The 23,687-nt window shown below is 47.2% G+C and overlaps 1 protein-coding gene across 21 annotated transcripts in view; it reads right to left on the reverse strand.

The window, feature by feature from the left end:
• Positions 1–646: 646 nt before the first annotated feature.
• Positions 647–23,687, reverse strand: part of BAZ2B (bromodomain adjacent to zinc finger domain 2B) — a 111,700-nt gene continuing 88,659 nt past the window's right edge. For 13 of the 21 annotated variants that reach the window (XM_082055550.1, XM_082055546.1, XM_082055547.1 and 10 more), the window contains 13 exons: positions 20,712–20,940; positions 18,432–18,494; positions 16,973–17,117; positions 11,645–12,309; positions 10,834–11,110; positions 10,496–10,651; positions 9,882–10,042; positions 8,669–8,979; positions 8,152–8,287; positions 6,371–6,517; positions 4,792–5,051; positions 3,118–3,261; positions 647–2,100 (listed from right to left, as the gene is read on the reverse strand). In XM_082055550.1, coding sequence (XP_081911676.1) covers positions 1,947–2,100; positions 3,118–3,261; positions 4,792–5,051; positions 6,371–6,517; positions 8,152–8,287; positions 8,669–8,979; positions 9,882–10,042; positions 10,496–10,651; positions 10,834–11,110; positions 11,645–12,309; positions 16,973–17,117; positions 18,432–18,494; positions 20,712–20,940 — 2,848 coding nt within the window. In that variant the 3' untranslated portion in view covers positions 647–1,946. Of the gene's footprint in view, positions 2,101–3,117; positions 3,262–4,791; positions 5,052–6,370; positions 6,518–8,151; positions 8,288–8,668; positions 8,980–9,881; positions 10,043–10,495; positions 10,652–10,833; positions 11,111–11,644; positions 12,310–16,972; positions 17,118–18,431; positions 18,495–20,711; positions 20,941–23,687 lie in introns of those variants that run through there. The other 8 variants (XM_082055545.1, XM_082055544.1, XM_082055543.1 and 5 more) reach the window with 4 other exon arrangements.

A 23,687-nucleotide genomic window follows, 5' to 3' on the forward strand; every position in this document is an offset into this window, starting at 1 on the left:
GCCTTCTGACTTTCTGTTCAACAAAACCTTTGTTAAAAACAGGCACTGACAGTTCTTGCTCAGCAGAGACGAGACGTATAATGGCGAGTATATAAAACAAGGCTCTAAGACTCAAACATGGCAGGCCGAGCTTAAAAACAAAAACCAACACCCCACCCCCCAAAGAAACCCCAAAACATTATCTGATAAGGGAGCTATGGGTATCGGGGTTCCACAATATTAATTTGTAATTTCCTTCCGTCAGAGCAAAGATTAAGACTTCGCCCCTCTCCAGACCAAAGGAAGGACAGACCCTTGCACGGACAGCGCTTCCGAGGAACAGGACACGTGCCACGTATTTCCATGTATCTACATTACCATCCGCATCCACACTGGGACAGCTGTGAGCAGGACCAGCAGGAACGGGTCAAACAGTCAGCAGCCCCGTGTTCCACCCCATGCTATTCACGCTCATTCAGTTATTAACAGGTGGTTGAACTGCGGTCTGACTGCTTGGCAATCGCTTCTTTTTGAACTACCGCTAACGGGCCAGGAGAATGAGATGCATCATCATTAGAACTGAATGATAAATGCAAGACTCCCAAGATCCTATTAAAAAAATTCCTGTAGACACAGGATCTGAGGTATTAAAATCGCCAAGAAAATCTGGTTTGCAAAACAGTCTTTTATTGTATCCGTGCCACACATACTAGTGAAAAATAACACTCCTAAAAAGGCAAAGGAAAAGAATGCTACCTTTCCACAACATTTCTTTTAAATAAAACCTCAAGTACTCTTACATCAGTACAAAAAGAATCTGATCTATCTGCCCCAGCAGGCCACCACAACACACAGCAGAGAACACAGTGGTTACAAACGGGTCCTTATTCCTGTGGCAAGGCGAATGGAGGGAAATGTTTCTATGAAAAAATACTGTGTGCGTAGGAAATTGTCACAATTTTCTTCCACATGGATACAAATGATTATACTTGAATTTGAGGCCGTGGTGGCTTGAAATTATATAACAAAATAGAAAAATGGAAAACTAATATCCCCTACACCCTGTTTTGAAGGCAGGCACTACCAAGATTAAGGAGACTCCACAGTGTCGGTAGAGGATAATTACTGTACAAGCCATAGAGCTATAATTACCTTAAGACTAAAATAAAATGCTACCGCCCTCCTAAGGCATAAACAATAATGTCTGCAAACAATATGTACACATCATACATATTTAAAACAAGACTTAATATAAACAATAATGAACAGTATATACATGTCTCAATTTTTCTTCACTGTCTTGAAATACAATTTAACTACACAAGTGATGCAGCAACATATATATATAAACGTACTTGTAACTCTACAGTAAAGTTTAATTTTTAGTGCTTTTACAGCACATCAGTGTAAACAGTTTTACTTGGCTTTGTTTTATATTTTAAAACATTCCTTGTTGTATTTTCAAGATTTAAAGCAATTTTCTAATTCTTCCTTTTCACAGAAAACGAAGATTCTGAATGCTGTATAATCATAAATAATTCATAAAATTAAATACATTCACTAAAAAATGAACTACAAAGTAAAAAAATGAAAAATAGATATTTATTGAAAGGGAAAAGTGAACCATTTCCCCAAGTAGAGCTCTGGTGGTTGAATATTCAGTGCGTTTTGATATATTTTAAATTGCTATTGCACTATAACACCCCTTTCTTTGAAATTCTTTGGGTGTGCTTCCCTGTTCTACCTAAATTAGTTTGTTAAAACACACAAACCAATAACCAAGGGGCCACGGTTGCTGTAGGAGTGAAGCCTTTCGAACTAGTATCACAACTCTGTGACATTTTAAAGGAAAGAACAGTCACTAGTTACGCGTGTGCCTCGCACTTCCATGTCAATACAGTTCACATTGCTGGTCTCATCAGTCCTCGTTTAATGACAGAAAAGACAGACAGAAGAGTTTGGTAACTTCAGCTCACTTTGAGAACCTCTGTCCACTTCCTCTCGAAGTACCTCCGCATGCTGTGGCCGGCCCTGCCGATGTCCGAGTCGTCTTCGTTGAAGGTTTCGCAGTTGTCAAAAACAAGCCTGACATCCAGCGAAAATGCTTCCAGATTAGGATACCTGAAAGAAGAAAAGGGTGAGCCATTTTTGGAACATGGGGAATCAAAGGGGACATGACAAAACCGCCATAACATCAGCGAATTTACAACCAGCCGCAGAATACTCAATGAATGTTCTACATGTTGTAACATCTCTGGAAGGAAACACCCTCGTCATTGTATTTGTTACTTCACTCAAAAACTCCGTAAGGCAGAATTTCAAGCCTGTACTGGAAACAAACTTTTTATAAACCAACTTCCCCTTCAGTTGATTGCTAGTTAAAATGCTATGACTATTCTCCATTTATTCATGCATTCTTGAGCTCAAGACCTTTCAAAGTAAGTGTTGAGTACAACTGCATTTACCTACAAGAGGAACAATCAGGTACAAAATAGGCTGCCCAGATCAATCCCGTGACATCGCCTTTGTCATCCTTTTTCTTGTCCTTACAGGTGGCCCAAATAGTGCTCCAGTATTCACAGGAATTATTAAAAAGAAAGACAGCAAAAGTTCCAAGTCTATCAGTACCAATGAGCATGTGTGGAGCATGTAAACCAAAGATTCACGGGACAAAAAGCCCCTTTGTTATCCTGGGAACCGTCCTTTTGTGGAGCCGACAGACACTGACCAGGGTTGATCTTTATGGATGACAAGTTCTCTTTGGTGGCAGGGAGTCCTTAGAGCACAGGGTGGAAACAAGGAGGCGAACACAGGCATGCAGTGTCTTTTCTAAGAAGTTGTGCAGTCTAATTCTAATGTCTCAATAAGAAAAGATTAGGAAATACAGCTTTCCTGTTGGTCAATGTTGTGCATTTGGCCCGGCAGTTCCATTGGTTTTAGCCGGTTCCACAGGCTCTGCCGCCTGATGTGCCATTGAACTTAGACATGGCAAAGACAAAATTGTACACTTCAGAATGTTTATTTTCACTGTAGAAATAATCACAGATAAAAATACTTTAACTGATTTTTAAATGTACTGCATTTCAATGTTTAAATGTTTTTAAAATGTAAAGTAAAATTTACAATAGGTTTACTTACTGTCCACTACTTAGCTTGTCTCTAATGGTGGAAAAGTCCATAGGTTTTTTAATAACTTTCTTATAACCAGGAACAAGTTTCAAGTTTACAGGGAGTAGGAAAGGCCAGGCATCTTCATGCGTTTCCAATTCCGAGAGAATCATGCTGAATAAAATAAGGTGTTAAATCAATATTTTTAACATGTTCATATATTCACAGAGGTTTTTCACTGTTCCATGAATCCATCATGTACTGCCAACCTGTTCCCTTTATAAAAGGAAAGCACTTTATTCTGTGCCCTGTGCAAGGCTGAGAACAATGTCGATAAAGACAGATGTCTTAACTGAGTATTTAAAAGAGCTTTACATTCTCTCCAGGCAACCTATGGAAGATGAAATTCCAGCAATCAACATTCTAAAAGAAAAACACGGCCCTGCAACTTCAGTACTTTGAACCTCAATGCAAACGGATCACACGGGTGCTAATGCTGGCTTTGCAGAACTGTGAGAGACTAAACGATGTCACTTCTGCCAGACCAGCAATACTACACAAGCAGATACATCCCTATCGCTGTCTCCTCCGCAATTCGACACCTTCTGGACACAGTGGATAATCATCCTTGCTGCGCCTGAGAAAGCCGGCGGGAGCGGAGCCGCAGGGAGCGGGGCCGCAGGGAGCGGGGCCGCAGGGAGCGGGGGCCGCAGGGAGCGGGGGCCGCAGGGAGCGGGGGCGCAGGGAGCGAAGGGAGCGGGGCCGCAGGGAGCGGGGCCGCAGGGAGCGGGGCCGCAGGGAGCGGGGCTGAAGGGAGCGGGGCCGAAGGGAGCGGGGCCGAAGGGAGCGGGGGCCGCAGGGAGCGGGGGCCGCAGGGAGCGGGGCTGAAGGGAGCGGGGCCGCAGGGAGCGGGGCTGAAGGGAGCGGGGCCGAAGGGAGCGGGGCCGAAGGGAGCGGGGCCGCAGGGAGCGGGGCCGAAGGGAGCGGGGCCGCAGGGAGCGGGGGCGCAGGGAGCGGGGGCGCAGGGAGCGGGGGCGCAGGGAGCGGGGCCGAAGGGAGCGGGGGCGCAGGGAGCGGGGGCGCAGGGAGCGGGGGCGCAGGGAGCGAAGGGAGCGGGGGCGCAGGGAGCGGGGCCGAAGGGAGCGGGGGCGCAGGGAGCGGGGCCGAAGGGAGCGGGGGCGCAGGGAGCGGGGCCGCAGGGAGCGGGGGCGCAGGGAGCGGGGGCGCAGGGAGCGGGGGCGCAGGGAGCGGGGCCGCAGGGAGCAAAGGGAGCGGGGGCGCAGGGAGCGGGGCTGAAGGGAGCGGGGCTGCAGGGAGCGGGGGCGCAGGGAGCGGGGGCCGCAGGGAACGGGGCTGAAGGGAGCGGGGCTGCAGGGAGCGGGGCCGCAGGGAGCGGGGCCGCAGGGAGCGGGGCTGAAGGGAGCGGGGCTGAAGGGAGCGGGGGCCGCAGGGAGCGGGGCCGGCGGGGCTCCTTCCCCGCACCCTGAGAAGGGCAGGAGGGACGATCGCACAGACCAGTCCCACACTGGGCGCTGTCGTCCTGGGCTTCGTCAGCGCGCAGCAGTCACTCGAGCACACACTAAACCTTCATGTAGAGACTCGAGTTGCCACCACCTGTGTGGCACACCTGACAAACAACAGGGTTCTTGCTTTGCAGGCCCCACTTGTTTCAACAGCACCGAAGTTTAGAGTTTGTCACTTTACCTGCATATAGCCAAGTCCTTGGAGTCATCTCTTCGGGGTTTTTTAACAGCTGTGAAATTTTCTTGCTTTAACTGGCTTACAGAAACATTTTCATCCATTTTTCGTTTTTTAGGGTCTGTTTTTCCTCTTTTTAAGGAGGCACTCGTGGTTGCAGAGTCTTCATCCTCTGTATCACCTGCTAATTTCCTGCTTCTCTTTTGTTCGTTGCTCTTTTTCCCTTTGATTTGAAGTTTTTTTATTTTCAGAGTCTGACCACTTGCCTAAAACAGAGAGAACTGAAATAAGCAATAACCGAGAAACTGCAGAAGCCTCTGTTATTACTGACAGACAGCAATGCACATCAGACAAACAGAAGGACCAAAACAATTGAAATACTTCATATCAGAGATTATTCACTTTTTAATTGTCTCTAAAGGCAAATAAGGCTGTAGAAACTCCTGTTACTAGTGACTTCGGTTCTCAACCTCTGACAGTGTAAAAGCACCCGACCTTCCGACTGGTAAAACACCACCTGCCAGCAAACCAGCCTGGCGGAGCTTTGGACATGTGTTTGTCTGTTCCTAAAAGACCGATACAGCCACACCTGGAGTGGCATATTCATTTTCAAGCAACCATATTATTTGCAAGATGTTGAAAACTGGAAAAGAGGTTTTAAAAGCCAGGGAGGGAATCAGCTGTTGGGTGGACAAGGAACTGGCTGGACGGTCCCATCCAGAGGGTCGTGGTCAATGGCTCCGTGTCTGGATGGACACCAGAGACAAGTGGTGTCCCATGGGCTCCGTACTGGAACCAGTGCTGTTTGATGTATGTTGTGCATAGAATTCCTTTTGCTTACTACAGAACACTAGAAAGATTTGTAAATACTTGCACTCTCAACACTGCTCTGTACATGACTGTTCCTGGTCCAAGGATACAAAAACAGTCAAGTGTATCAGTTCACATGGCAATTGAAGAGGAATGTGGATTTTCAGCCATTAGGTTAAAATCACAACGTAAGGCAGTGAGAACAGATGAGACGTTCTGTGAATGTTCATTGTAAGTAGGTGGGAATGGCTGCTAATTCAGTTACTGAACAGAACTGTCCCAAAGTTCTACTTAGAATATTTTTCTTGGGAGGGCACACAAATAAGCCTCACGCAGGAAACATAAATTGCTTCTCTCTCAAATGTACTGTGTAGCAAACAAATGAAACTGAAGTATAGTACAAAAATGACAAGAAATATTTATCAGGTATTTTCTCCAATTTTTCTTTTCAAATGGAATCTAAGACATTGGTCTGTCAACAATTAACAATGAAGCTCAACAGACAAATACTGAAAAAATTCTAGAAGAGAAATAAAAAACTATGGCACTGAATCAGCAAGAAAATTCTGTGCCCACTTACATTAAAAATACAGTTTAAAACAAATAAAATTGGACTTCACTGCCACTACAATCCAAGTTAAATAAACCCATTGACCTCATTACTTAATGGAAGCCCAACATGAACCGTTTTCATTGCAAAAAGCACCGGTAGGCCTGTCATTCTCCCAGCCCTCGCGAGGTCCCCATCAGTCCCCTCGGCTCCGGTCCGCGTCACCTTTGCGATGCAGGCGGGACAGAACCAGTCCCCGTCCGGAATGGTGCTGATCCTGGGCCGGTGGCAGTAGGTGTGACAGCCCTTGTCACAGCCGTCACAAAGGAGCAGCAGCTCCTCGTTATCTCCCTTCCGACAAATTTGGCAGTACTGGAATACATCAGAAATGGCTTTAATTCAGGTGTAAAAATTTGAAACACAGGAATGGTACCTAAATTACCCTTCCCCTCCAAACACACTAATGCACTCTCAAAATTGTTCTCCTTTCATTTTACCACAAGCAGAGTCTGCTAATGATCACATTTGTAAAAGATTACATGTAGAATGTGAGGAACTCATCTGCAGGCTACACTTGGGAACACACTGGAAAAGCAATTCACTATAAGAAAGATGCTCTACAGTGCACAAAACTATGAACAGTTCTTATATTTCATTAGTGTCCGTGAAAAGTAAAGGTATTTTATGTACCCATCGAAATCAGTTGGCCCACACACAGCAACTCAGGAGCCCTCTCTTCATTTATGCCCAAAATGCATAGATAAGTTACTATTTCATAAAAATAACCTGTATTTTATTATAGGATTTTCAAATAATAATTAGTAAGGATCTTATCCAAAGGCCACCATGAACAAATTCAGTAGGGAAAACCAAACGACCCTAGCACTTCCTAAAATTCACACTCACCTAAAAGTATCCATTGTACCATTGATTTTCTAACACACATGGTGTGATTCTGATACTCTCCTAGATCTGCACTTCTTTTTCAGGAACTTCAAGATCTCCATATGTTTTTACCAAATACTTACTATTTCATTAAATGTATAGAACATTTCAATTAAACTGAGAATGATACTATACATTTTTTCTGGATAATAAATTACTACACCTTGAAATATTCAAATGCCTTTTCAGGTGCTTCTACTAAATTAATACACTTTTTGCTCTAAAGATACAGCTTTAACCTTACAACCACACAAACTTAAAGCTACAGCCTTACACTATAGTTTTATTAAAATCATCCTTTAATTGTCCAGCTGTAATTAGAATCTGTATAGCACTGGTGGGAAAACGAGGGAAAACACCGCTAATGGAAGAATCACTTTTGCCACCCACTACGTAGCACTGGCCGCACTAACTCCCATCATCACCATCGCTATTGCTGCAGCAGCCGTTTCCAGAAATTTGAGGGTTGAAGGTCAGTGCAATTTTGACACCCACTTTTCACGCCTGCTCTGTACAGGCAGTTCACACAGATCTACTCGTTAGCTGTGCAAGGGAGCAGGTATTCCAGCCCAGTTTGCGCGTTCAGCTGTGAGAAGAGTGCGTGCCAAGAAGCCGCGCGTTGGCAGCACCCCCACTTTCTGACAATGACGTCCTTAATCGGGACACGTGATGTTGAACCTCCATAAAGCTTATGTCAGAGGTGGCATCACAAATACTTCATCAGAGAGCGTATCTTACATCAGAGGGAGCCAGAAATCACTCTTTCTAACCAAAATGTTAACAATAAAGAGTAATTACCATCTTAAATAAAGCAACCAGTTACATTTCAGGGGCTTTTTATCTCAGAAAGCTCAGGATGTTGAATTTGGCAAGAAAGGAACAACCTTTTCCATCAGGCTTATATGTATCTATGCACAATGTACGGTTTAACCATATTAAGTTTTACACACAGTAATAAGAAATGCATTATTAACCATGGTATCTCAAAACGTCTAAAGTGGGAAAATAGGATATAGCAAAAACAGTTTAGCAACAGTATTTAAAAATCCCGCAATACTTACGACTTTCATAATGGATTTCTCCCAGGCTATGGCTTTCTGCAGCTGCTGGATGCACAGCGCCAGCTGCGCGGCGCTGCGCGCCTCCGCCAGCGCCCTCCGCCACACGCGCAGCCCCGGAGCCAGGTCCTCCGCGGTTCTGCATGGAGACACGGACAATTCAGGACGTCACTTCCTTTTTGACCATGTTTAAATGTGGAACAATCATCATCACATTGAAAGCCAAGCAATGACAAAACGTACACAGCCAATAAGTATAAGGTTTAAGCAACTAAATTTCATGTAGTGCACAGACTGTGGCTACGTGCCTCCAAGCTTAGTCACAACCAGTTAAATGTAAGATAACTTCGCAAGATTATCAAACGGAACAAAAAATATCTTTACAAAGCACCATGCAGAACAGCATGATCCATATGGATCACAGACATACAAGAAAGTACATAGATAACAGGCAATAAGAAAATAGGCTCCAATTAGCAAAGAAGCACAATAATTTTTCAAGTTAATCTCAATAACCTACCCGTCACCATCACCACTAACGGATGGTGCAGGAGCAGGGACAGTAACTGTGCCCACATTATCCAGTTTGATCTGAATGGTGGTACTTAAGGGGCTCTTCAGATACCTTCGCTCTATGTTCCGCTCCAAGTCAGCCAGCCTGGTTACAGCTATATCTAGAGGGTTGTCACTCCTCCGCTCTAGAGAGCTGGCACTGCCTTCTCCGCCTCCAGCACAATCGCCATCGTGCTTCTTGTGCAATCTAGTAATTGACTTATGCTCGCGATATACCAAGTCGTCTCTCTCTGACGCAGGCTCAGGACACAGCCAACCCTATGTCAATAGAAAGGTTTGTGCATTTATTGGTTGCTGTTCACTTAGTGTGGAAACAGACGAACTGCTTTATGGAATCAAACTAAGTAACTGAAGTGCTCTTTCCAGTAGATCTTGGTTACTTGTAATCCATCTGTAGAGACAGTTTCCAAAATATCCAGAGAACTAAAATAATTAATCAAAAAATACAAGCATTACCAGACTTTCTGAAGCGACCTTTCTGCAACAGTCTGCATTCTTATCTCCTTTTGAAGTACCTATTTTATTGGTCGAAATGTCACAATAGGCCTGTCTGTCCAACAGGCTCGGGAGACAGTATCAATTGGTCACACAGAAATAACATCCACCTCTAAAACTAGACCCCAAATATTACATCTGTACTACAACCAAACGTACGCAATTTGACATCCCTACACCCACCTTGCAAAATCCCAAATTGTCATGGGAGCCATTGAATTCTTAACCTTTTCACACGCACACCTCCACATGTTCCCCATGACCCTACAACACTCAAGCAAAGCATTATGATGTACTTGCAGGCTCTTCCCAAAGCATCAGCAGCGACAATCACCCGAGCAGGCACAACTGTGGCAAAACCCACTACAATTAAGCAGGGTATATGCAACAAAACGTATGCATTTGTGGCAGGTTAACAAAACGCGCATGGAACTGCACACTGTGCAAGAACACTCTTCAGGAACTGCCATTCTGAGCATCTTCAGCTGAAGATTTAACTGCAATAAAGTGTTTCAAACACAAATATCCATTACGCTCCTGCGTAGATTTATTTGCAGACAATTAGAGATGGAATAAGAAGGCACTTACCAACAGCAAAAAGACTGCTACCATCTACTTTAAATTCTTACCACTTAAAGAGACATTTTACTAAAAGTGGGTTTTACCTTAACTTGTAAACTAGCTGATGCAACTCTCCTCTCTAGATCTTCCACCTGCTGAAGAATGGCAAGATCCACCTCCATTGCTTGTTCTTCTACTGACCAGTTTTCCACAACATCTCGAGTTACCTGGTTATCTTCATTTTCATTGATATCAATAATTGCAACTGTATTTGAGAATCACATTTTAATTATTTTAATTAGTATCATAACTTCTCTGAGTAAATTCAAGCTGATTTACCTGTCCACTGACCAATGCTGGAGAACTGTTGTATAGCGTACTACTCTTAAGATACCCAATACGGACAACAAATTCTGCAGATTTTCAAACTTGCAATGTAAAGGCAACAAGAGGAACGAGGGGCTGAGCCAGAGCGTTACAGGGGTGGGAAAAGCTTAAGGGTTACCCGCACTGACGCCACTAGAGCCATTTATATTAAATGGGATTTCTCCAGCCCTCTAGTTTTCCAGAACAAGGCTGGTGAAAAAGCAACTACAGACAAGAAAATCTTTACCTTTTTTCTCCTTTTCTTGCTCTGTATCTGAACACATCTCAAAGAGCTCTATGCCAGCCATCTTATGCCCCCACACCACGTGTAACATAAATATCGATTACATACCATCCTTGTTTTTTATGCAAGCCAGAGTGATATAATCCATGTGTTTCTGTATTTGCTTCTGTAAGGCCTTTTCTCTTATTCCCCTGAGATGCAGCACTTTGAGCAAAGATTTTAGGTCCTCCGGATCAGTAATCCTCCACCACCCGTACTGCATGTCTAAATCGGGACAAGCACAGAAACACATTGTGGGCATTTTTTATGTGACCACACACAATCAGATTATAGGAATCACCTAGCCAAATTCAATAGGCAAATTATTTTAAAAAATTGTAACATTGGAGTGGGACTGTAAAAATGATCCTTCACATAGCTCTATCTTATTGCTGCATTCCGCTTACCTTCTGGTATAGGTTTGGGGTTGGGATAATCCACCGGCTTGGCTACCTCAACTGCTGCAGGAGGGGCAGAGGCTGTTTTCTCACTCTGTAGTGCTGGTGATTCGCTTTTACTCACGGGAGCACTAGATGCCAAGAACGAGTTCCCATTCACTTCTGACAACGCCAACCCGGACCCAAGGGCAGGTAAGGGAGATGAAAATGGAACGTTTGAAGCCAGAACTCCTGTAGGCCATCCACAAAACTGAAGTCCCATTATAGGCAGGCCAGTCTTCATCTGCTACACAGAACAGATCGTTAACACAACTACCATCAGTAATTATCACCGAGAAACATGAATTATGATTAGGATGCTGTTTGTCAAGCAATAAACAAAACATAAATGAGGCTTTTACTCAGTACTTTGATTAGTTTAAGAAAAACTAACATAACACTAACATGTAAGACTCCTTATTAGGGCCCTGTTAATGCTTAAAAAGTAATAGCTTTTAAAGGGAGGGTGTGGTATGTCACATTTCTGAAAACTAGTTTTTACTCATTTATTTGTTTTTCATTTAATACTGGTGGCCAACCTCCTAAAAGCCTAATTGAATTATCAAAATACACATACAAAATAGCATACATTGGCTTACCTAATTTTACCTTAAACATTTTATCAAAAAACTTCTAGTATTACAAAACTTCTATAATGTGGAATTAGTTATTAACATTATAGAAAAAAAAAAGATATGCTAACAGTTCTGTGAAACGATTGACCTAACCAGAAATTCTGCCCAAACACGCACAGCGGTGGAGCGCCCAGGACCCCCCTCACCTGCAGCGGCGACAGCGCGAAGGGGCCCAGCGGCACCGGGCTCTGCGCGGGGGCCGCGCCCACCTGAGGGGACGGGACGGGCGACGGCGACTCCGACGGCGGCTGCGACGGGGGAGTCAGCGCCGCCGCGGTGGCCGGCGCGTCTACGTGCGTCACCGACAGGTCATCGCAGGGCGTTCTCGGCAAGAGGCTGAACCACTGTCTGCTCTTCTCAGTCAGAGTCTTCAACAGCTGATCGTTGGGAACTAGCGGAGCACTGTAAAACTTTCCCGGCCCGCTGGCACTCGGGCCGAAAGCGTTACTGGGATCGGGCTTCTCGGCGGCGCCCGGTGCCGCGGCGGGCGGGAGGCCGCACAGGGACGGCTTGGAGTTACCGGGGTAGGCCAGGGCGCAGCCGTTGGCCGCGCCGCCGTTGGGCTTCGCGGGCGCCGCGTCCGACTCGGGCGGCATTTTCGCTACCTCTAACAGTTTGCTTAGTTTTGAAAACGACCCAGGCTTTTGTAAAAATAAATTAGTGTTGTCCTTTTCTTTCAGATCTTCCTTTTGCTCACAGTGAGTTGTATTTGAACAGTGTAATTTCTCTTCTGTCTCAAATTCTTCTTCTTTGATGTGCATGGTTTCTACTTTTTTTAACTTCTCTTTTTCTTTTGCAATTTCTTCTAGGCCTAGAAGTGTACAAGAAATACAGATGAAATATAACAGACCAACTAATTTAGACCATTTTTATCATCACAGTTAAATAAAAAGTTACTTCACTTTGGCTCAACACATGCTAGATCACAACGTCTTTTTTCACCTTACAGAACGCTTGGCACAAGGAAATGGGCTTCAAGGCACACACAGATTTAAACCCTGCTAAATACCTGGAGGAAGAACCTCCGCGTCGTTAATGCAGCTATAGTATCCTCCCTTACCACGCATGTACGTTTGAAGTCGTTTGCTAGTGCCAAGTCTGAAAAGGAAAATCTTTCGGTAGCCTTCTTTTTGCAAGACTCTCCGCGCTCTACTGAAAAACTCCGTTTGTATCAAGAAGGTAAAACGTTTATAGCCTTAAAGCTTACGTTTATAAAAGACCATTTCATTAAACTCACAGCCAACTACAAAAAGGACCACAATTCCTGTTGTGAAATCAGATATTGCCCTGATATTGAAACACAACATTAAATACTTCACCTCTTCCAATAAACTCATGACCCGATGCCAACGCTGTGGGCAGTTCAAGCCTCCGCCGGCCCCGCGCCTGGAGCGGGTGTGACAGCCCCGAGGGCGCAGGGAGCAGGAGCCGTTCCCAGCGCCAGCCCCGGTGTGACAGCCCCGAGGGCGCAGGGAGCAGGAGCCGTTCCCAGCGCCAGCCCCGGTGTGACAGCCCCGAGGGCGCAGGGAGCAGGAGCCGTTCCCAGCGCCAGCCCCGGTGTGACAGCCCCGAGGGCACAGGGAGCAGGAGCCGTTCCCAGCGCCAGCCCCGGTGTGACAGCCCCGAGGGCGCAGGGAGCAGGAGCCGTTCCCAGCGCCAGCCCCGGTGTGACAGCCCCGAGGGCGCAGGGAGCAGGAGCCGCTGCCAGCGCCAGCCCCGGTGTGACAGCCCCGAGGGCGCAGGGAGCAGGAGCCGTTCCCAGCGCCAGCCCCGGTGTGACAGCCCCGAGGGCGCAGGGAGCAGGAGCCGTTCCCAGCGCCAGCCGCGGTGTGACAGCCCCGAGGGCGCAGGGAGCAGGAGCCGTTCCCAGCGCCAGCCCCGGTGTGACAGCCCCGAGGGCTCAGGGAGCAGGAGCCGTTCCCAGCGCCAGCCCCGGTGTGACAGCCCCGAGGGCGCAGGGAGCAGGAGCCGTTCCCAGCGCCAGCCCCGGTGTGACAGCCCCGAGGGCGCAGGGAGCAGGAGCTGCTGCCAGCGCCAGCCCCGGTGTGACAGCCCCGAGGGCGCAGGGAGCAGGAGCCGTTCCCAGCGCCAGCCCCGGTGTGACAGCCCCGAGGGCGCAGGGAGCAGGAGCCGCTGCCAGCGCCAGCCCCGGTGTGACAGCCCCGAGGGCGCAGGGAGCAGGAGCCGTTCCCAGCGCCAGCCGCGGTGTGACAGCCCCGAGGGCGCAGGGAGCAGGAGCCGCTGCCAGCGCCAGCCCCGGTGTGACAGCCCCGAGGGCGCAGGGAGCAGGAGCCGTTCCCAGCGCCAGCCCCGGTGTGACAGCCCCGAGGGCGCAGGGAGCAGGAGCCGTTCCCAGCGCCAGCCCCGGTGTGACAGCCCCGAGGGCGCAGGGAGCAGGAGCCGCTGCCAGCGCCAGCCCCGGTGTGACAGCCCCGAGGGCGCAGGGAGCAGGAGCCGTTCCCAGCGCCAGCCCCAGTGTGACAGCCCCGAGGGCGCAGGGAGCAGGAGCCGTTCCCAGCGCCAGCCCCGGTGTGACAGCCCCGAGGGCGCAGGGAGCAGGAGCTGCTGCCAGCGCCAGCCCCGGTGTGACAGCCCCGAGGGCGCAGGGAGCAGGAGCCGTTCCCAGCGCCAGCCCCGGTGTGACAGCCCCGAGGGCGCAGGGAGCAGGAGCTGCTGCCAGCGCCAGCCCCGGTGTGACAGCCCCGAGGGCGCAGGGAGCAGGAGCTGCTGCCAGCGCCAGCCCCTCGGGCTGCGGCGCCAGAAAACCTTCCACCAAAAGGAAGAACTTCTTTCTCTTTTCTTTGCTCTCTTAGTCGTTCTTAACCATTTCTCCTCCACCCTATTTCTGATGTGTCAGCTTAGACTGACGGTCTTGAAAGTTTAGGGTGGAATGGAAAAACACCAGGAAAAAGGGAAGTAGGTAGAAAATCCCACATTCCAACTTCTTAAGTTATTTCATCAGATACTGCAGTCACAAAGAAGCCAAGGTCCTGCTTGTCGTTCATGGCCCGACCATCCACTACAGCTTACTTGCTCGTTCCGGAAAAGACAATTCATTAAATAAAAGAATATCCCCTCCCAATAAAACTTAAAAATTTGTCCACAGTTATGGCGTATGTCAAGACATATACAACTTGAGTTCAGCATAGGAACCGAAACGACTACAGGAGAGGGAAGGAGAAGTGTTTCTAAATGGATCATTCTGCAGTTCACATCTCGTAATTCCTGTGTCTAGAGAAAGGAATTAGGAATGGATAAACTGTGGAATTTACTTAAAACGGGGCAAAGTAAGAGCTGAGGGGAAGAGGGAGCAGTTGAGAACTTTAGAACATGTCCATTGCTATTCAGGGATAAACTGCCATTAAAATATATTAAATATATATATATAATATATATATTTAATAAATATATATATTTTAATATATATTTAATATTTAATGATATTTTATATTTATACTTAGTAATATAATATTTAATAATATATAATGTATATATTTTAATATATAATGTTTAATATATAAATATATTAAAAACCATGGGTTGGCCCTACAGCTCTTGGCCAAAAACTTCCATGTGTGTGTTCGTTTGACTGTCTGAAGACAGGTAGGCGCATTCCACTGATTTTCACTGAATTTCCAAAGTATTTGGGGATTCACGTGGTGAGCAAAGCGAACGCGAGCAGTGCAGCACAGACAGTTCACCGCCCGCACGCGCTGCTCCTGCGCCCAGCGGTTCCCGCGGCGCAGCACGAGCCGTGCAGAGCAGACACGCGGAAACGCCTCCCGCGTTACAAGGACAACTTGAAGGCCAAGATTAGACCCAGGAAACGTTCTACAGCCGATCTGGGGGGCCAAGACGGGGCTCCGCTTTCACACCACGCCGTAACGCGACAGCTGGTTCACGTAAACAGCTCTCTAGAATGACGCGGCTCTCGTGAGATCACGCAATTCTAATGCAGATCGGAGATTATTTTTTATTTTTTGGGGAAAATTGTGAGAGTAATGGGGTTTAACTTCATCTACATTAGAATTACAAAGGATTTCTCTGTGACCAAAATAGAGGCTTATGTTTAAAAATTCTCATATCTACAAAAAGGCCAGACTAATATATGTTTTCTACATCTATCCAATTTAAAGTGTGTGTAAAATTCAATCACAGTTAGTATGCAGCTGTCACAACCACAAAAGGACATCTTAATTTTAGCAAAAATTACTTCAGCATTTGCTGGATTGGAAGAAAGATCAGCTGGTATAATACAGAGACTAAATCATACTGTTGATTAGAAAACACAGTACTTCACACTGTGTGAAACTCATTTTCATGGTTTTGAAGACATATATCAAATCCTCGAGCACAGAACAGTCTGTAATTCTGCACAAAATGTAACAACCGAAGATGAAAATAGGGTTTTTGGCATTGTATGTTCATCATGGTTTTCATATGCAGAGCTCACTACCCAGGGAAACGTGACAGCTCATAAAGAGCCAAAAAATATCTCACGTGGACAGATACAAAAAAGATACAAAAAAGCATAACATATAAAACTACACCAACTGAAAACTTGAAAACATTAATCCTCATTTGAAAGCTATTACGGTGAAGCCTCAAGACCTTGCTGTACAACGTTCCAGCCTCCAGCGGAGGGCAGGACGTCTGGCCTGACCTGGGACACTGCCCCCCCGTGCCAGGACACCGAGCCCCCCGCGCCGGGACACCGAGCCCCCCGCGCCGGGACGTTGTGTCCCCCGCGCCGGGACACCGAGCCCCCCGCGCCGGGACACCGAGCCCCCCGTGCCGGGACACCGAGCCCCCCGTGCCGGGACGTTGTGTCCCTTGCGCCGGGACGCTGTGTCCCCTGCACCGGGACGCTGAGCCCCCTGCGCCGGGACGCTGAGCCCCCTGCGCCGGGACGCTGTGCTCCTGCGCCGGGACGTTGTGCCCCCTGCGCCGGGACGCTGTGCCCCCTGCGCCGGGACGCTGTGCTCCTGCGCCGGGACGCTGAGCCCCCTGCGCCGGGACGCTGTGCCCCCCGCGCCGGGACGCTGTGCCCCCCGCGCCGGGACGCTGTGCCCCCCGCGCCGGGACGCTGTGCCCCCCTGCGCCGGGACGCTGTGCCCCCTGCGCCGGGACGCTGTGCCCCCCGCGCCGGGACGCTGTGCCCCCCGCGCCGGGACGCTGTGCCCCCTGCGCCGGGACGCTGTGCCCCCCGCGCCGGGACGCTGTGCCCCCTGCGCCGGGACGCTGTGCCCCCCGCGCCGGGACGCTGTGCCCCCTGCGCCGGGACGCTGTGCCCCCTGCGCCGGGACGCTGTGCCCCCTGCGCCGGGACGCTGTGCCCCCTGCGCCGGGACGCTGTGCCCCCTGCGCCGGGACGCTGTGCCCCCCGCACCGGGACGCTGTGCCCCCCGCACCGGGACGCTGTGCCCCCCGCACCGGGACGCTGTGCCCCCCACGCCGGGACGCCGTGCTCCCTACCTTCGCCGCTTTCCATGCCCTCCACAAAAACGCCACCACACTGGGGCAGGATCCAGTACCGGCGCCTGTAACGATCTTGACCAAACATCATGGAACGCAAACAGTGCGACGCTTCAAATAACTTCTTCCTGTACTGGCTCTGTTGCTGTTTGGAAAAAGGGAAAGTGTAATTCAACCATGTTAGAACGGAAAGCACCTCCTGGCCGTCAGACTGCAGAACAGGTCTGGGATCACCTGAGGAGGCTCCGGAGATCCCGTGCGTGTGGTGTGATATTCCACTCACAATCGCTGCCTCCGTGACTTTTCTTACAGAGCTCCCTTTAAAACAATCAATTCAATCCCCTCCTAGTTCAGCTTAAGCTTACCAGTCTTCCATTCAAAAAACCCACATTTTGTGATGGCAGGTCCTGTCTGTTTAACGCTGACTCTCAGAGGACAATAGGATCAAAGATTTCATTGCACAAGAACAGCTCAAACCCAGCAGTCACACAGTAACAGCAAAGGTGGGCAGAGCACTGACGGTACTGCAGCTGCTGATGGGACACCAATGAGATATTTTCACAGAATCACAGAATCACAGAATCGACTGGGTTGGAAAAGACCTCAGAGATCATCGAGTCCAACCCTTGGTCCAACTCTAGTCCGTTTATTAGATCATGGCACTAAGTGCCATGTCCAATCTCAGTTTAAAAACCTCCAGGGACGGCGAGTCCACTGAGAACAATACTGTCTGCAAATAAATTCCTGATTCAAACACAAACAGTTCTCTGAGGGGGCCAACAAGAATTCAGCACATTTACTCAATTCTTGCTCTGCTGAATTGACACTGCTGAAGTCAGGTGTAATTCTGGACTGCTCATTTATTGCAATTTAGAACATGAGAGAAACCAAGAGATAAAGTCTTAAATGATGAATTTTCAAATATGAAGCGCAAAAACGTGGGCCGTGAGTACACCTATCTACAGCATTCTTTCCTGTTTATGTTTCTCCTCCTAGTCCATCGTTTCTTAATCTGAAGCAGACAGAGTTCTCTGCACTGCCTGGAACACAGCTGCAGAAATCAGGCAGCTGTAGCAGTGAATGAGAACTGCCACCATTTGTATAGTGGAAAATTCCTTCCTTCTCCTACACAAAATTTATCATCACTTTCTAAGATCCACAAACAGAAGCATATCATTTAGGTCTGGACAAAAATGATATTACTTTTGATTCTGAGATGTGCAAATATATTGTCATCAGCTTTCCAACCATCTTTTGAGTCATGTCCACTCAGGGCCACCAGACTTAACTCACAATTCAGGTGTCATCAACAGCAGCATCTTCCATGTTTTCATGAAACAAAGGCTGATCCTTATTTCAATTGATATTAAGTTGGAGCGCTGAAGATGATGGTTAACAGTTTAACTCATGGCATCCGATGATCAAATTTGTAGTATAACAAAGACAAACGACCTCTCACCTTTGTCAGTTTTTCAATCTGCTTCTCTAGCTCATCGACACTTGCTGTCTGGTCCCCATCATCCTGCAACCACCAAGCACACTGTCAGGCTGTAGTTATTTCAGGATAAAATCATACTACCACATCTTATTAATATTACAGTAAAAAGATGTAACAGAAAATAAGAGGCAAATTCTAAGGGTAAAAAAGGTTCCGATTTGGTGCTTGTTTAATATATTTGGCTAGGAACAACGTAGCTGGAAAAAGATGTATCTTGAATCTTTCCAAACCACCCCAGATGCAGACGAAGGAGAAAGCTTGTGGCCAAATGTCTGCTGAAAACACTCTTTTACTGGAAAAAATAATTCAGTTTGTGCATAAACACTTATGACTACGGAATTTAATCTTCATTTTCTATGAAGCCTTTTGGATATTCTAATTCATTTCTAGGCGTTCTTCATGTATGGAATAATAACAGAATCTGTCAAAATCTTATCAATCAGTCTTTGTTCAGTGCATACTTGCATTTTATTTTACAGTATCACAGTATGTTTGGGATTGGAAGGGCCCTGGAAAGCTCATCCCGTGCAATCCCCCCATGGAGCAGGAACACCCAGATGAGGTTACACAGGAAGGTGTCCAGGGGGTTGGAATGTCTGCACAGAAGGAGACTCCACAACCCCCTGGGCAGCCTGGGCCAGGCTCTGCCACCCTCACCCCAACAAGTTTCTTCTCAAATTTAAGTGGAACCTCCTGTGTTCCAGCTTGATCCCATTACCCCTTGTCCTATCATTGTTTGCCACCGAGATGAGCCTGGCTCCATCCTCATGGCACTCACCTTTTATATACTTATAGACATTAATAAGGTCCCCCCTCAGTCTCCTCCTGTCCAGCTCCAGAGCCCCAGCTCCCTCAGCCTTTCCTCACACGGGAGATGCTCCACTCCCTGCAGCATCTTTGTTGCCCTGCGCTGGACTCTCTCCAGCAGTTCCCTGTCCTGCTGGAACTGAGGGGCCCAATTTCAATATCTACAAGAAATTGCAGAGCTCCTTTAAAGTACCAGTCTGCTGCAAAGGTTCCAGCATTAATCCTGCTGTTTTTTTAGGAGGAATGCACCCATGATTAAACTATGGTTCCCTTCTTCTTGACACCCTTTAAAAGTGAGAGTCATTTCCACAAAGAGACTTCTAATTTAGTTCAGGAAAGTCTTGAATACAACCAAATCCTAGGAGTTCCCAGTCACCTGCACCGTTAGACACTGGTCTCATACTCCTTGGCTCTGTCCAGGTACACCAGAGCGCAGCCGTGTGAAATACAACATACAGCACAAATGCAGCGGAACTTCTTCTGTACCAGTCTCCTACGGAGTTACAGGACTCTAGTCTATGAAACGTCTAGTGCACCGAAACAGGAGATTGTAGTAAAGGGAAAACGAAAAACAGCACAAAGGGCTGTTCTTACCCTAGAAACTAGCTGGGGTTCTAATGAGGACTGTCTGAACAGATCTGAGTTCCCACGTCATGCTGTGTACACGCACTGTTCAAGTGGCCGTGTCCACAGCACCAGAAGCCCCACTGTGAACACCCATAACTTTGCACAGATGGCTCATTTCCCGTGTGCTACAAGGATGTACTCGGTGTTGCTTGTTTCTTCTATCAGGTTTCATCCAGCAGAGAATCCCAGAGCTGTACAGTGAATTGCACGGGCCTGTGGCACTTCTCGTAAACAATCTTTTGACTCCTGTAGATCACTTCAGCTCAACAAGCTGAACTGCCTCACAGATCCCTCCTGTATCCTGTCTGATACTGACTAGTGAGACCCACCATCCTGGGACAAAGTGCAGTCAGAACCCACCACCCCAGAGCACTTACAAAGAAACACACAAGAAGATCACGGGCAAGCTTTGTAACAGTTAACGTTAAATGTAACTTTGCACTACATTAGTGTTTTGTTAACTAATAAACGACCTGCATTCTCCTCCAAGAGAAAACTACAGTTATGCTCATTTGCTAACAAAGCTTCCATTCTCTGGATCTGGTACCATCTTTCAGAATTTCAGAGAAATTAAGAATAAGTCAAAACGAGTAAGCAGAAAAACCCCACACCATAGTACAACAGTTATTAAAAAATACTCTGGAAAAGAAACTTATTACAAAAAATTTTAAATATTGGAGGTAAGTTACTCTTCCTTCATTTTACTGTGAGAGTTTGGGAAAAGAGTGCCATATTGCAGAGAAACAGAAGGAAAGCAAGTTTTAACTTCTAAGCTAATCAAGCTCCACTATACTTAAAATCCCTCACCTCATCCTCGCAAACTTCTGCCTTCTTTCCTTTTTTATCTTCCTTGTCCTCTTCATCCTCATCATCCTCGTCCGCCTGGTCGTCGCTGTCGTCGTCGTCGTCCTCGTCGTCGTCGCTGTCCGCCTTCCTGCGGCGCCGGCGGCCGGGCGCGGGCGCCCCCAGCGCCGGCTGCTCCTCGGCGCCCGCCGCCTCCCTCTTGCCCGTCCTCTTGGCGTGGATGATCCGCAGCCTGGAACACAACAGGGTGGAGCCGTGGGGCGCGGTGCAGCGCACACGCGCCTTTCCTCCCACTGACTGGAAGCAAACCGTACATTTTAGATTCAGATTAGCTCTTCTGTTCTAATATGACATTGCATTTGCTCAATATTTAGTGCCATTAGTCAAGAAGAAAAATTCAGGTTGTAAAGCCCCTTAAGCCTCTAACTCAGTTATGAACAGAACTTCTGTTTTCTCCCAGGTGAATTCTATTGAGTAACTGTTCAGCAGAAATGAAACGCAAGAGGGACTTTGAAAAGTCAGGAAAAACAACTAGAAGAAAGAACCATTTCGACTTCTTCATCTTTTGTTTTATGCATTTAAGAACACAATCATAAAATACCTGTGTCTGAGGTGGGGAAAAGGGCAAAAATCTTTACTTGGAAGTGTGATATTATTTACATTTGCGTGGCAACAGCAAGGTTTTCTCTCCATTTCAGATTTGTATGCATTTTTAATCGATTACATATTATTTGACTCTAGTTCTTTCGCTGATCTTTTTATTCTAGGACATGCTTTCTTTTCTGAGAAATCTTAACTACCTAAACTATAAGGAGATTACTCAATCAAACTCTCATTTTTCCTTTTATGAAAGAAAAGGGAAACTTACATACCAGTAATTATGGTTGTAGTAGACCTTCTTCTTCTATAAAACCCTATAAGACAAGATTCCACACAGCAACAATTACAGTTCCAGCCTATCAGGGAGCTGGCAGGCAAACATGCTGAATCACAGGAGGTATCAATAGCCAGGCCTACCCAGTCACTTACAACGCAGACCGAAAATGCAACTGACTTAGAAGAGATTCACAAACGGGTAGAAAAGACAAGAGATTTTTGTAAGAGATGATTGGAAGAGGGTAGGATGGGAAAAGTAGAACGGTAACGACAAACACAATTACCAGTACGTAATTCTTCCTTGTCGTGCTTCTCTCTCTTCCCATCCTACAAAACAAGATTCCATACAGCAAGTGCCTACAGGTCTGGAGTGCTGCACGAGAACCGGCTCTGGGCACAGGACGCACGTGTGGGCCTTGGAAAGCGCGGCTCAGCAAAGCCAGGACTGCGCAGCACAGGCCCACGGAGCTGGTACTGCGAGCAGCGCTTTAAAAGGACCATTAGTGATATGTCATCAAGGGACCTTCTGTCCGCTCAAGAACAGTCAGGCTTTGGTTTGGTTTGGTTTGGGGGGGTGGTCATTTTGTTTGTTTAGTGGGTTGGTCTGGGGTTCTGTTTGGTTTGGTTTCTTATTGCCTTTTTTTTTGCTGCAGTGGTGAATCAACTGGAGAATTTAGACAGTTTTATACTTTTATCTTTCCAATATAAATGGATTTTTTGTTACTTTAGTGATTTTTTTTTTTATATATAAAATACTTGTCAAGCTTTCTGGTGAATTTGGAAGCGAGTAACATTTTCAGGTCTGGTGCAAAAAGCCTTCATCTCCCTGAGCATCCATCCTACTCCAGGGTGCCACCAAATTGAGTTTGTTAGAAAAAAATCCTTTTTTATAAGAACAACTTCAAACTATCAAATCCTGTTCATCCGGACTGGAAATTCGGCCTACACACAGGAATTAACTGTCAGACAAAGCCACTAGTCAATGACGGGACCGACTGCTGCATGACCGGGCGCTTCTAGAGACAAGTAAGACTGAGACCACCTTGAAGACCGTTCAGTAATAAGGCTGGCAGGCTGAGTTCAACAACCAGCAGGCACCTCTTCCATACAATCTAAGAGAAGCAGCCCAAAAGTCTCCTTTTGGTGAAAGCAAAACCAGAGATGTACCGCGGCCAAACACTGGAAGACGCCTGCGTGACACAACAACTCAGAGGGATGGAAATGGAGCGGAGCTGCTCTTTCGGTAGCATCACAAGCACGAGTCTGCACCCCAGGGAGCGCAGAGGAAGAAACCAGTGAGAACAAAGCTTTGTAAACGCTCAGGTGTTCAAGAGATAGCGCAAGCGTCCTGCTGCTCCCTACACGCGGCTCACCAAGAGAGGAAAACCTTCGCCCACAACACTCTCTCATCTTTCGCACTTTCAGGCGTATACCAAACAACATCTGCAACTGCTGAGGGAATTCTAAAGCCTGTTGGCCAGTAGAAAGAGTGGGCGGCCCATCCGATAACCAGATGTGTCACTTAAGCCTGCTCTAATATAATCTCTAATTTTTCCTAGACCTCAGAAGGAAAATCCACCTTTTGACTTAATTTTCATGCCTTCCTCATAACTTTGCACATAAATATTAAGGAGTAGCAAGGCAAGGAAATTCTAAACATCGCACACTTAACGTATTTCAGCTTGGGTCCCAAAACATGGAAGTTTCCCAAATCAGCATCAGCAGTTCCTGCTCAGACACAGGCTGTACCCCCTCCCTCTCGTGCCGCTGCTCTTGAACACCGTCACCTGCCCCTGAGCTGGCCGCCCTGGGAACACGTGAGCTCACAGGGAGCACGCCGTCACACCGGCACGTTAGAGAGAACACTGCGACAAACCTGTTCTGCAGGATTCCGAGTCCTGTACAGAAACGATATTACCTGATCCTGCAGGTGATTTATGTCATTTTTATTCCCTTTCATATTGACCAAGCTACAAAAGACATGCCAGGGAGAAGACATTTAACGGAGAAAGAGATACTGAGATTCTGATTATCTAGTTGAAAAACAGCTGAATCATCTTCAGGCGAGAGAGTCCTCTGACTGCAGCTGCGATACAGAAAGCA

This window comes from Streptopelia decaocto (genome assembly GCF_964273445.1).
Source record: "Streptopelia decaocto genome assembly, chromosome: 6".
In the NCBI taxonomy this organism is placed as follows: domain Eukaryota; kingdom Metazoa; phylum Chordata; class Aves; order Columbiformes; family Columbidae; genus Streptopelia; species Streptopelia decaocto.